This window comes from Chroicocephalus ridibundus, chromosome 3 (genome assembly GCF_963924245.1).
Source record: "Chroicocephalus ridibundus chromosome 3, bChrRid1.1, whole genome shotgun sequence".
In the NCBI taxonomy this organism is placed as follows: domain Eukaryota; kingdom Metazoa; phylum Chordata; class Aves; order Charadriiformes; family Laridae; genus Chroicocephalus; species Chroicocephalus ridibundus.
In genome coordinates, this window is record NC_086286.1 from 76,325,727 (window position 1) to 76,340,486 (window position 14,760).

The 14,760-nt window shown below is 39.4% G+C and overlaps 1 protein-coding gene across 10 annotated transcripts in view; it reads left to right on the plus strand.

The window, feature by feature from the left end:
* Positions 1 to 14,361, plus strand: part of HS3ST5 (heparan sulfate-glucosamine 3-sulfotransferase 5) — a 196,982-nt gene extending 182,621 nt beyond the window's left edge. For 6 of the 10 annotated variants that reach the window (XM_063329755.1, XM_063329752.1, XM_063329754.1 and 3 more), the window contains 2 exons: positions 7,290 to 7,428; positions 12,042 to 14,361. In XM_063329755.1, the coding sequence (XP_063185825.1) occupies positions 7,322 to 7,428; positions 12,042 to 12,972 (1,038 nt within the window). In that variant the 5' untranslated portion in view covers positions 7,290 to 7,321 and the 3' untranslated portion in view covers positions 12,973 to 14,361. The remainder of the gene's footprint in view (positions 1 to 7,289; positions 7,429 to 12,041) is intronic. The other 4 variants (XM_063329760.1, XM_063329753.1, XM_063329761.1 and 1 more) reach the window with 1 other exon arrangement.
* Positions 14,362 to 14,760: the final 399 nt, after the last annotated feature.

A 14,760-nucleotide genomic window follows, 5' to 3' on the forward strand; every position in this document is an offset into this window, starting at 1 on the left:
ATACCTTTCTGCCTTCTTCATATCCCACTCAATGCAGTAAACTGTTCATGACTCTAAATTATGTAGCCTGAATGACGGACAGAAGAAAAAAGCTCTAGATATCTACCTGTTTACCTTTCTCTCTGGGGATTCATTATCTTCTTCTTTAAGTCTTTCCCAGAACTGAAAAACAAACTGCTTACTCCTACTGTGACACTGATATTGGCCTCCCTTTACGATTTCTTTTTTCATGTTTGCAGTCATTCCTCACCTCTTCCATTTCACTGCATTTTGCTCCTCAACCTCCTTTTTCCTTTTTGATTGCGATTTTTGGTTGCAGCTGTTGTAATGCCAGCTGGAAGAAAGGAGGCTGGTGTTCTCTTTTGAAGACTGTGAAATTAGTAGCTATTATAAACTTTCTGCACTCAGAATTGCAGGTCCACAGGTTTTCTGTCTTAATGTCGTCGTCAGCTCCACCGTTCCTGAGAAATGGAGCAGACAAGTAAGGTGATCATTTCAGAAGAAAAGGAGGGAAGTAGCTGGGGAAACACCATTAATTCAAAGAAAAAGGCCAACCCTATCAGATTAATCTCGTGCTCTATGAAGAGCAGTGCAGGGTAATTTACTCGGGATGCTGGCAAGGAGACAGGCATCTGTATTTTGGACTAATGAAGTCCTATTAAGATCTATGCGCTTGGAAGTGTTCCTGGAGCATTGTAGCTAATCGTGGATCATGGCAACCTCGTCATCATTCAGCAGAACGCGGCCGCCTGCCTCGCCGGCTCAGATGCAATAAGGCAGTTTTCCTAAGCAGATGTGTCTGAGACCTCAAGGGCATCAAAGCGTCTGAGATTCCTAACTACTCTGACAATCTGGCAGCAGATCTGTTTGGCACAGGGCACAGCAAAGGCAACAGCGAGCTTTGGAGTTGTTTCTCTCTTCCCAACACCATCTTGCTCAATGTCTTTCAGTAAAATGCAAAAAAACCTCCCAGGGTCAGGCTGAGAAAGGAATGTGATAAAGAGCTGGTTATGGCCTTCTGTACTGTTGTCACTTGGCACAGTGATATCTAGAGATAGTAAAACTATGGATAGATGAGTCCTGAGGACGTCTGGACTTAAATGTCCTGTGGGCAGTGGACTAAATAAATAGCCATTACCACTCTCTATAGGCTTGAGAGAACCCAGATATCTGGGTGTACCACCCAAGCCACCCCTGATGGGTTTGGGATTATGAATCACAAATGTTCTTTCAGCACTGACAGTGTGCTAACTTTTGTGAAAGGAACATGTATTTTCTTATCTAGTATCCACATACAGATGCTGATTTTATGGACTGTCTCCCAGAGTAAAGCAGCCTTTCTGAAGAAAGCTTCTTACCACTTCTTTACACAAATGACTGTCTTCAAGGGCAGCTTAAAGGCAGTCCTAAATGTCAAAACTCTACAATAGCAGACAAAAAAAGGCATTTTTAAGTTATTCTCACGGCTGTGGCATAAAATTATAGGGAATCTTTATGCCGGAGTTTATCTGCATCATTTACTGTTTTCTGTCAGCTTTGCTGACATTTTATTCTCCACTCTTTCAGTCAATATGAGTCACGAGGAGGAAAGGACATGTTTTGTACACAGAGACATTTACCTGAATCTGTGAACTTGTTCCATGTTGTGAAAGTATTTCCTTCTTTTCTTCCTTCACATCCTGAACTGAGCAAGTGTGCATTAATCTTATTTCATCTCATTTCGTTCTTAAGCTAGCAAGAAAAAAATTGAAACACTGTAATTACATATTTGAATTAAAATTCTTTTTTATATTGAAAATATGAACCATTATGGAAAATTAAACGAAAAAATTAAATCCAAATTCCATTTCTGTGGGCTCAGCACTTTGCAGTTCCTTCAGAAAAATGATATTTTCAAAGCTTTCAGTTCCCATTATCCATTTCATTTCACTGTGTCTAAAAGGGGAAGAGTTTTGTCTGCTCTTATGCTATTCAGCACTATTAGGAATGAAAAATCCTCTTCCTAATGAAGAATCATGTTCTGCTTTATCATGATTATTCTAGCTCTTTAATACAGCCCACATGGTGCAGTAGCGCTGTTGTAATTAAAGCACTGAAGCGAATGGTACTGGGGAAAAAGTACAGTGGGATTGTATCTTTTCCTTGCCACTAGCCTAAACCTTCATCGGTGGTGAGATAGCACAAGGGGAAGGGGAGGACCTGGAGGAGGCTAAAGAAAGAGCAGGAGCACGACCAGCTATTCCAGACAGACCATGAAGAAGATCATGAGCTGATGAGCTGATGCACACAATTTGAGAGATAAATACCTTCCTTTCCCAAACGCCGTGGGGTTTTCCACCCTAGAAAAAAATCTAAGTGCGTGATTTGTATGAATTTTGCTCACAGTGACAAATGCAAGAAGCTGTAGTTAATGTTCAAGAAACATAATGCAAAATCAAGAGAAATGGAAACATGCCAAGTGATCAGTTCCCTGACTTGTTTTCTCAGTCATTGTATTTAAATCCCACATAAACTCAAAGATCTTTTCACAGTGTGAAGAAAAATATTTGTTGGTCAACAGCTGACCCCTGCTGGTGTGCAAAATCAAAAAAATCTATGCCAACCAATTGATAAATCCAACTAAAAAAAACACCTCCTATTTTTTATTTTTTCCAGCCTCCTTTGTGCACATTTGCCTGTGGTTTGTACTTCACTTTGATTAATCACAGCACTCCATCAAGACTGGGTCTCTTCAGTCTGTTTACCAAAGGATTTTATGTTGCCTTCCTTTCTTACGCTTCTCGCCGTAATCAACCACATGCTATTAATTTACCAGTAGCATCTTCTCATCTCTGTTCCATGTGTCCAAAAATTTCCCTCTGCTCATTTTCAAACAAGTTCCTGGCAACCTTCTTATCTCATTGTCTGTTTAGTTGGAATAGGTGATCATAGCAACAGCTTCTGTTTTCAGTGCTTCTGCACCATTTGCAGTGTTACCAAATTCACACTTTTATCAGTAATACTGTCATTATTGATATGGTTTTTTTCTGTTTTATTCTACTTATTTTACTTTGACCTAACTTGAAACTAAAGCTAACTTTTACAAGAGTTTACCAAAAATTCACATTATTTGGCCACCACATGCAATATCTTCCTTTATCTATGATCACTTCATCTTGTCAGGAACAGTCCTTCTGGTTTTTAATTTGTATCATCATTATATGTTATGTTATATATGTTTTTAATTTGTATATCATTATATGTTATGTTATGTTATACTGTCTTCTCTTGGCAATTCGCTCAATAACCCCAGTCCTCTCACCAACAGGGATGGGAATATGGGAAATGGGGTTGGTTGAAGCATTCACACCTATAAACTGATAAAGCTACTTCCTAGTGCTAAATGAAGCTTCTTTATTTAACTTTACCATGTCAATCTAATGAATTAGATCAGCTGTGCATCTGAAGTCACAACGCACATTACACTTTTTTCTCTACGCCATGTTGCACACGCTTTCATTTCTGGAAATTACGCATTCCACATTGTGAATTGTTTGTGTTGTTCTTTATGCATCGATATCCAGGAAAGGATTTTCTTCATATGTGTATTTAACTAGATTGTTAAAGATAGATACTTCTGACGTAAGCTCGCTGGAGATGTACAACAGTATACTGTCATCTCTTTTGGTAGGAGGTTCCACATTCAGCATCCAGCGACCGTTTTAGTTCTGCCTGCAGCTTTCGCAAGCTTCCCTCTGCCGGTCAGTAGTTTGTGTGCCAGTTCAGCTGTCGTCCCTAACAGAGAGCAACATTTTTTTAAAAAAACACCCTTATTTGCCTCAAATAAGTGCTAAAATCTTGTCACTTTGGATTACATTTTATCTTGCCTTCCGGCTTCTTGTCAAGTTTAAAAGTATGCGTTCCTTATAGAAAACTTTGTGCAGCTTATAACGTGTCCGAGAATTTTCATTTCTTCCTTTTCATTTCTTCTTTCCATTTCATTTAGGTGTTGCCATGTTAGTCTCCAGCAACATTTCTGCCTTAGGGACCTTCACTTTAATCACATTCTGGTTGTATTAACTCCGTGGCTTAAATAGAAGTGTTTCTTCAGTCCTCTCTTCTGTCACATAGAGCGACCTCAGTACATCCATTGCAAGCCATTACTTAAGCTGAGATATTATTTCTCTACGTTTATTTTCATGAAAAAACCTAACATCTGAGAATAGTATTATAGAGGTCACAGCCTCTCTGGAATAAAACTCCTTCCATGGATTTTAAATTAGATGCCTAAAGTGATAGCAAAAATGAAGCAAGCAAATAAATAAAGTTATGTTTGCATTTCTAGTGGGTGTTTAGGACTTGTCATTCTGTGGAAAAGTTTTCTGTACTCGGGTACATAAAGACACAGAGCAAAGGGAACTGGTTTGGGGTTTTGTTGGTTGGTTGGTTGGTTGGTTGATCAGGTTTGTTTGGTTTTTTCGCATTGAATCTTATTGCAAATATGAATATTGCAGTCATGAGACCTTGTGGAATCTATTTTGGTAAACAGCTTGTCTTTAATTTGATGTCATTACGGCCTGATGACCTCCATAGCCTTAGTGAGGCCTGCAGGTAGGACTTAACTGGGTTGCAAGGGCCTGTATAAGGGATAACATGCAGACAGAACTTCAATTTCATGTACAGAGGGCTATATATGTATGTCTTCTGAGAGACGACGTTCAGGACGAAATGTTGTAATGCTGAAGCGATACTTTTATTTAGAAAGAGCAGCACTGAAGGATTTAAAGCTGGAAACATATGAACATTTGCTATCATCATCATCATGTCCTTCTCTTTTCTGTTTTTTAATTAAATAACTTATTTAAAAGAGTAATTAGCAGTAGCATATACAACATAGACATACAGTATCTGTGCATTTTTCTTAATAATTTAAGCTTCAGCTGTGGGTGTTCTGCCTTGCTGAATGTCTAGAATTCCTCACTTATATGTCATTTTTATGTTTATTTTTCAATGTTAAGAAAAAGTACACTACAAAAAAGGCAAAAGTTTATCATGTAGTTAAGGCACTAGACAGGAATTCAGACATTTTACACTGAATCCTATTGGTGCTGCAGGTTTTCTCTGTGACCTTGAGCAAATCACTTAATCTCTCTGTACCCTTGCTCCTCATTTATTTTTTAAAGGATGATAATGCTTCTTCTGTCTCTGTATTTACATTGCAAACTCCTTTTACTCTGTGTTTTGTAAGATTCTTGTTGCAATAAGGAACTTATCAAAGAATTCTTATTTTAGAGTTACTTTTATCTATGTAAAAAGCAATATATTCTTTACGATAGGTTATCCTGTATGAGAGGTTATCCTGAACTACGACCTGGCTGTATAAAGAGTTACTATTATTATTAGGACACCAGAAGTGTGTTAGAGACTCAGTCTAACACAGAGATCAGAGATTCAATGTTGCATGGCCCTTATCAAGAGATGATGGGCTGGTCTTACACAGGCTTTCTACATAGCAATAAAATAAATGTGCTTGGGGATGACTATTCTACCACTCTTGAAGACAACCAGTATGGAGTGACCTGCATCCACACCATGAAACTCAGCCAGCGCTAAGGCCGGCAGGCTGCATGCATGCTGTCTTTTGGGAATGGTCCCTGGCTTGCAGTAGCCCCCAAACTGTATCCTGGAGTCTCGTGAGAGCTTTCTGGGCCAAAAATTTAACAGTAGGTGCAGGACAAAGAAATATTTGCAGGCTCTATTTAACAGTGTCCAGTCAAACTTTGCACTGCTATTACCCATTCTGTTTCTGTATATAGTTATATGCTTAAAATAATCTATCATAGTCTTGCTTGATGCAAGTTCTAGAGCTGGAAAAGAACAAAGTGAGCTGCAAAAGGAGCTTTACTGGTAGTAAAACATAAGAAACTTGACGTCAAAAATTGTTCTAAGTAAGTCCAGTTGAAATCGGAAAAAAAGCAGTTTGGGTTGAAACTATTCCCAAATACATTAAGCAATCCCTGGTCGAGGGAGTGAGAATATGGATGAGTAGTTCAGCTGAGTCCAGTTTATATTTGTGGGTTTTTACATCAGGAGGATCAATTTGGTGATTAAAGCATTCATTTGCTAGGTAGACAATACGTCTTTACATCCCCTGAGCCAGTGAGAGGATTTGAACTTTAGTCTCCTGCGTATATATAAGAAAGCCTAGGATTGGTACAGAGTGAAAAACTATGTCATCTTTGGCTGTGCTCTGAAAGGAGGGACTGAGCTTTCTCCTCAGTTCTTGTAAGAAGGCATTAGGTCTGCAGTCTTGAACAGAAACCTAATGTCCAGGGAAGAGTCAGGCTAAAGACAAATAGTTTTACTCAGCACTTCCTTCTACCATACCTAGGGACCTCCTGGTAATTCTGGTTCAATCTTCTTGGCACGAGGTCACATTGTTTGACTCGAGCTTGCCTCTTTACTTAAAGTATTTGAAGCAAAGCTCATTTGTGGGCTTTAGATGGTGCCTGGTGCACATCAGGGAAGGAAATTTAAGTCTATGCTTCGATGTTGCTGAAATCTGGGGATATGGGCATGCTCAGTTCAAGGACTCCAGTTTGTGTCCCATAAGGTCTTGAGACGACAGCCAAGGCTGGTGTCAAGCAGATGAGGTGGTTAAGGGTTTTTCTGTAGAGCCCAAGCTAATGCCTACCCAGGGAGAGGTGACAGGATGAGCTCGTGTCGAAAAATGGTCATTGTGCCCATCCCAGCTATGTTTCTCAGGTCTGTCATTAGGAGCTAGCTGTCACAGATCAGGAAGTACAGTGGTTTAGATTTCTCTCCAGATTACACTCTAATAATACGAGAGAGACAGTAAATGTGCCCCCATACACTGTGTGCAGAGGATCTGCAAGCCTAACGCCTGGTTACTGACGCCTCACTTGGCAGCAAAACATTTAAATCTCTGTTGAAATCTAGCCCAGGCTGCTTTTGAAGGGCTTAAAGTCTAAACATATTTACCTAACAAGAGATCCTATTACAATACAAGCCTCTACACAGTCAAGACCCACAGTATGGCTATCAAACAGCTCTAGTAAATGGTGGATGAAACTGAACTATTGACTTCCAGGATTATCACCCTGGCCCGAATACATTGCCTGGTGTTACCATGTGGGACAGAAAAACAGTAGCAAACAAAAAGTTTTAACTACTTATTTTGCAGTTTGAAAAGATTTTGCAAGTGTGGCTTGATTACTTGCAACAACCGATTAAACATTACCTTGCACATAGCTTTCTGATGAGTGTTTTATGTGCTCTTGTCTCTGCAGACTGAAGAAGTCCTGAAGATTGATGGAGGGCCATGCTATTCAAACAGCAGGCGTTGCTGAGACAGAAGCTCTTTGTACTAGGCAGCCTTGCTATTGGAAGTCTCCTATATCTAGTTGCCAGAGTTGGGAGCTTGGATAGGTAAGTCATTAAGTAACTGCTCTCTTCATTAAAAATGGGCTCACATTGTCTCGGGTTTTGCTTAAAGGGTCTGATTTCTTTCTTGGGTTTTTTTTTCCCTTTTTTTTTTAGTGTCTAATCATGTATAGGAAGACAAAAAGACTGTTTATTCTAGTACTGGTTTTCATTGTCCTTTCCTCCCCTTTGGAGAAGAGAGTAGGGAAACAGAGTCGCGGGTCATCCCTGTCAAAGTCTTTCTGCCTGTCTATTTGTATTCTAAGCACATTGGCACTTGTTTTCAGAGAAGAAATAAACCAGGGCCCAGTAAAAATGTCATTACAGTAGCTCATTTTTGTCTGTGTGCATCTGTGTGGTGACCTCTAGTTTCAGCAAAACAGTTATGATGTATTTATATATCGTCTTTCTAAATTTATGAGCAAGCAATTAATGTGCTACAGTGATAGTTAAAATTAAGTATGAGCCTGCAGAGTAGCTCGTCAAGTTTTGAATACCATTTCACTTGAAAGACTGCTTCAGGGTTTGAGAATTTTAACTATGCTAATTAGCCAGTATTTTCTGGAGTTGAATGTGCTAAATAAGTGGGTTTTCTCTGCAAGTGATTTCCCGAAGAACAGTAGCAAATCCAGCAGAGGAAATCAGAGTATTTGGCACTTTTGACCAGGCTGAGTTCTGACTGATTGTTGACAGTGCAACACTAGCGCTACCTGCACTGACACTGCTGTTTCTGTCATCTTCAAAATGGCCTAGGATTGCCCTAGTAGGGGCTACACAAAGAGAGGGTTAAGAAAAAAAGCTGTTTCGAAAGAATGAGTGAAGCAAGACTTTGAGATTTCCAGAAGCTGGTAGACAGCTTGCCAGTGCTCTTTTAAATGACAGAAAATATTAGTTGAGTTCAAAACTGTGACACAATGCTGTGTGAATACGCAGTGCATGGAAAGTAAATTGAAAACAGAGATACCTAGTGTCCATTGCTAGGTAATGTTGAGCTCCATCTGAGGTCACGTGGTGCCTTCTTCACCTAAATCCACTCCAGAAGAAGAGGGGGATCATGTACTCAATTAGGACCAAGTGCGTTGCAAATTAAGCCCCAGAATTTATATCTTCTTTCCCATGGTGGTCAAAGCATCTCTGATGCTTCAGATGAAAACTTCACTAAGACTACGGTGATTCTGTAAATGGAGGCAAAATTCCTTACTGGTCCCTGCAACAGTATATTTTATGCTCAGAGGCATGAAATCTAATTAACCTTATGCTATTATCTATGCTTGCACATCTACAGAATTTACTGATGGCTATAAAATAACCTGGCCACAGTATTTGACTCACTGACCTCCTGCGGCAGTGAATTCCACCAGTTTCATACATAACGTTGCCAGTGGCAGTAAAATTCAGTTTCATTCTCTTGCGTTACCCAGTGTGAAAAATATCACAATGTTAAAAAGCAGCCCTTTATTTGGAATTGTTATGAAAAAGAGAGAGAAAGAAGCACTAGAAAGCATGAGACAGATGAATTCTGCCTTAGCAGTACAGCACAATCCAAACTTGTTGAATTTGTCAGTAAAAGGACACTGAGTGGCTTCAATAGACTTGGAATAACTAATTGTTCAGGAAGAAATCCAGATTCATTTATGCTTAATTTATGCTGATCCAATTTGAATAGGAGAGCTGGGGACGGCCCACATTTAATAGCATCAGATTAGGCTCTTCAACGGGAATGTTTTGAGTTTTCTTAGGCCCGAAGGGAAATCACCGCTAGTTTATCTGATTCATTGAGTCATAAAGTCAGATGAGCTGAGCACTTCCTTCCAGGGGAGGCCAACATCCTTCAGATCCTGAGCGCATGGACCTGCTTCGCATGTGGAAGCTCGAACAGATTCTGTGCCTGGAGATTTTGAGAGGATCTGGAGTTGCCTGAGTGTCTCGTTGGCAGCATGGGGAGCCTCTGCCCCTGATTTCAATGCTCTGAAACTCTCCTGCTGGAACCAGGTTCAGTGGGAGGATACTTAAGTGATGATAAGAAAAATCATTGATGTAACGATGCGATAAATGCCCATAATGTTTTGCCACCTTGACACCTACCTTAGAAGCCAATTCGCAAGTATTCTGGATCAGGAGAGAGAGCACTGCTATTTGTCCTTAGGATTGCCCAGACATACTTTAGCTGATTTGAAATTAGTCAAAAATATAGTTCCCTGAGGCAAAACGCTCTATGGTGGTTTTCACAAGAAGAGTATTTGTGGAGTTTTACTGTAGCGGTTTGAGAAATTGCCTGTTTTGGGAGAGCAACTTCAGTGATATAATAAATGCCATATACTCTTTCTTTACAAAGGACTGCTATTTTAATGGACAACATGACTCAGCAAATCAAAAATATTAACATGTTGTGATATAACAGTAAATAGTTACATCTGGGGATTCAACCACCAAGATCCGACGGCCTGCTTAACGCCACCACTGCCAAGACCTTTTAAAGGATATTTTTTATTGTTTAGAGAGAGGAGAAGAAAGGGGACAGAGTAAAAAAACTGAAATGAAGTGTTGAGGAAGGACTTTTACCAACACCCAATCTTCTCCCTTAGGCTTGAGGATATCTTGAGTATTTATTTACTTTTAAAGGAAACCACCCTGTTTGACAAGCTGTTGTGTTACACTGAAGGCAGTGCTAACTGTCTTTTTGAGCAAAAGAGATAAAATTAGTCGCGATGGGTCTGGAACTGCTGTTGTGGCATCCTTTTTGCTTGAAAACAAATAACAAATACACAGAAGGAGAGGGAAGAGAAGAAGAGAGATAGCAATTGCGGCTTCTGTTTCTTACGCTTTTAACTGCCGCCTCGCTGCTGCAGAGAGACTGTCTTACCAGGCACACCACAGACTGACCAAGTCGTACCGCTGTCGAGTCAAGACACTGCTTTCCGCTTGTTTTGTTGGGGTTTTTTATTGGCAGGTTTGCATCAGTGTTGCAATGCTTCAGTCTCTGCGACCGAGTCAGGCTCTTACGCAGTATATGGCAGACAGCAATAGAAAAGAAGAGGCTGGAAACTTGAGAGAAGAAATAACAACAGGAACTCACTTTTCATCACACTTTCTAATTAGCCTGCAGGATTTCGCTAGAGCTCGTGTGAACCCAGCAATGTCATCTGGGTTGTTTCTTCAGCTCTGCCTGGACAGGCTATATCTCTCAGCATCTGGATAATCAAGGAAACAGCTAGCGGGTCAGCCAGGGGGATCAAACTTACTTTGTCCCAACCATCCATTGTCCTAGCATCGGTGTCAAATTAGAGACCCCAACAAGCAGTGATGGATGGAAAAGCCATAAAGAAATAATTAATTCTGTCCTGAAAGCAGGTTTTGAATAATATACAGTAAATGAGTGAGGGGCCACATGCTGAGAAACCAGCATAAATACTGAATACCTAAGCAGCTATTAATGAGCATTGCCCATCTGGTATAGTGGCTGAGGCAGGGGTCCTGTGAAAAATAATAGCATGTGGCCATGTAATTTAAAAAAACGTATCATAATATATATGCACAGCAAGCTCATATTAAAATTGCCTAGGCAACCTTTGTTCCTTACATATCCTTAATTTTGGAGAGCATGCCTCCGCAAAATTTTTAATAATATTTTTTTCTGTAGGACTTTGGAAGCTCTCTCTCCACACCAATTTCATTTTCAGTGCAATATTGGCCTGCATAATGACCAAAGCGCTGATTTAGAAGTGGAGGTGAGAGCTTACTCAAGGTTCTGTAGTAGCGAAATTTTAACATTTTTCTTACTGAATCATTTCTTGCATTCAGTGACATCAAATACCAGAAGGAAGCATTAGAAAAGTGGAAAATAGGTGAAATAATTGCTGGTGAATAGAAAATAATAGTACAAAAATGCAGGGAGGAAAGAAGAAACAGTAAGGCGCAAAATGAGGTTCAGTGGGAGGACACATAAGTGATGATAAGAAAATCATTGATGTAACAATGCGATAAATGCATTTTTAAAAACTTTTCTTGCCGTTCTTTCTATAATAATCACGCCTGATTCAGAACCTTGGTCTTTCTGATTCTGTTCCAGGGAAAACACCAGGCAACTTCTAAAGAGGAGGTAAAAAATTCCCCTTTTGCCCCTCTTCACTAAAAAGGCCAATTCTGGATCAGCAGCTAATAAAGTCAACACAATGAGAAGCACAGGAAATAATTCAGGCTAGAACAGGAAAAGTGTTGGAAAGAGATGACTTAAATGAACTGTATTTTCAGATCAAAATGACCAAATAAAATTCATCTTAGAATGTTTTAGAAACTGCCAAAGCAATCACAAAGTAATCAGCAAAGTGGTAGGTGAGGCAAGGTTCAAGAAGCCCCAAGAACAGTAATCGTAGTGCCTATGCTTGAAAAGAGCAGAAGAGTGGAGTCGGGAGTTACTCAGCAAAATCATAGCAAAATACTAGAATAAATAATCAAACTATTTGCAAACAATTTAATCACTGGCAGAATGAGATACAAGTTGAAAGATGTGTGCATCACACCACATTGTGAAAGGTTTCCATGAGCAGGACTGCCTTATACAAAAAACCTGCCTTAAGAGATACCTTTTTTTTTACCAATACCTCTTATTTTGCTTGCAGACTGCAGCCCCTCTGCCCCATCGATGGTCGATTTGGACCCCGCGGCCAGGACGAAATCCAGCTGCGAGCTCTGCAGTTCAAGCGAGGGTTGCTCCACGAGTTCCGAAAGGGCAATGCCACCAAGGAGCAAATACGACTGCACAACCTGGTTCAGCAGCTTCCCAAGGCCATTATCATTGGGGTGCGGAAAGGAGGCACCCGAGCACTGCTGGAGATGCTGAACCTTCACCCCGCAGTGGTCAAAGCTTCTCAAGAGATTCACTTCTTTGACAATGATGAGAACTATGCCAAGGGGATTGAGTGGTACCGGAAAAAAATGCCTTTTTCTTACCCTCATCAAATAACAATTGAGAAAAGCCCTGCGTATTTTATCACCGAGGAAGTACCTGAAAGGATTTACAAAATGAACTCATCTATCAAATTATTGATCATTGTCAGGGAACCTACCACAAGAGCTATTTCTGATTACACTCAGGTGCTGGAAGGTAAGGAAAGAAAGAACAAAACTTATTACAAATTTGAGAAGCTGGCTATTGATCCTAATACCTGCGAAGTGAACACTAAGTATAAGGCGGTGAGAACCAGCATCTACACAAAACATCTGGAGAGATGGTTAAAATACTTCCCAGTCGAGCAGTTTCATATCGTGGACGGAGACCGGCTCATCACAGAACCACTGCCAGAACTGCAGCTGGTCGAGAAGTTCCTAAATCTTCCTCCGAGGATAAGTCAGTACAATTTATACTTCAATGCCACCAGAGGGTTTTACTGCTTGCGATTTAACATTGTCTTTAACAAGTGCCTGGCGGGTAGCAAGGGACGCATCCATCCAGAGGTGGATACCTCTGTCATTACCAAATTGCGCAAGTTCTTTCATCCTTTTAATCAAAAATTTTACCAGATCACTGGGAGGACATTTAACTGGCCCTAAATTAAACTTCGTACAACACTTTCTGTTGCACCTGAGACATGCAATAAATGTCTCTGCTAAAATATGCACTTTTCATAGACACGGCTATCAAAGTAACCTTTTTCATGCATACGTGTACATATGCAGTGTGTGACCAAATATACGGTGGGATCAACTTTTTCTACAGAGTAGTAACTAACATAAATTTACTGTCAGCATAGTTGCATCTTTTAAGATATAATAATAAAGGGAAAGGAGGTATTTAGGGACATAAAGTCAGACACCGTTAAAAGGGTCAGTGTTCCTCTCGCTTAGTGAAGTGTTTATGTGACATACTTATCGATCTAAGCAAAACGTCAGTTTATGCCATAAAAATTCATGTCAAAAGTCTGTGAAGCTGTGAGAAAGCATAACCTTCAGGCTATATTTGGTATGTATATTGCTAAAGGAATACTGACACTTTAAACACAGCGCTGAATTTTTACAATGAGAGTGGATAGTACTATTTTCTTATTATTTGAAATGAATATCTTATCTCATACAAACTACATCGTTACAGAGTTCCTGTGGTGAGTTTGCACTATTGTTTTATTGTATGGACCATAGTGTCACTTGTAGCATGTCAATCATGTGTCAAAAAAAGGTCAAATAATTTTTTCTTCTATGCTTGTGTGTCGACAAAGCTAAACATCGTGTACATAGTGTATAATGTTTGTAAATACTGGTTTCACACTAAGTAATTCTATTTTGTAAACTGAATATGGCTATTTAATTTATTGTGAAAATTAAATTTATTGTGGTATTTAAAAACGGAATGGATTAAAATTACCTATATGTGCAACAACTTTTCACCTTTGCTTGATGTACATCGGTGTGGCCCCTTAGCCCAGGCAAATCACGTGCAAACGTGCGAGAGAGAGCTGCACGTGTAAACTTGGTTTCTAGACAGTTGAGAGAACTGGTACGTGTGGTGAAGCTGAGTTTATTAAAAAACTCATCCATCTGGGAATCTGGTGCAATACACACCTCAAAGAACATTATTGCTGTTCTATTGAAGCACTTTGCTAGAATTAATTCAGTTGCAGTAGCCCGTGAGGCTAAAGAATGACTGTAAAAGATTACTGTAACCAGGTATATCAGAAAAGCAGAGCCGCTATTAAAACCAAAATGACAGAGAGACAAACAAGATTAGAAGAATAGTTATAGAGATTTCATCACCAAAAGCTGGTGGTGTTTCAGAAGTCAAGGAAAACAGTTGTGATACCTCTGCTTTTATCTGGTAACATATGCACCTGCTCCAACCAACCAACCACAGTGTTGTTATTCCTGGTATAAACATATAGCTCATTTTTCCATTCAGTAAGTGACAAGAAATTCGTTCAGGAAATGAGTATTTTCATGCTTTATATATTGTATGGCTCGTAAAGATTCATAAGAAGAAGAATAAAAGCAATTGAAAAATGTCTTTTAGAATAAGAAAGAAAGAGAGAAAGAGAGAAAGAGAGAAAGAAAGAAAGAAAGAGAGAAAGAGAGAAAGAAGAAGAAAGAAAGAAAGAAAGAAAGAAAGAAAGAAAGAAAGAAAGAAAGAAAGAAAGAAAGAAAGAAAGAAAGAAAGAAAGAAAGAAAGAAAGAAAGAAAGAAAGAAAGAAAGGAAGGAAGAAAGAAAGAAAGAAAGAAAGAAAGAAAGAAAGAAAGAAAGAAAGAAAGAAAGAAAGAAAGAAAGAAAGAAAGAAAGAAAGAAAGAAAGAAAGAAAGAAAGAAAGAAAGAAAGAAAGAAAGAAAGAAAGAAAGAAAGAAAGAAAGAAAGAA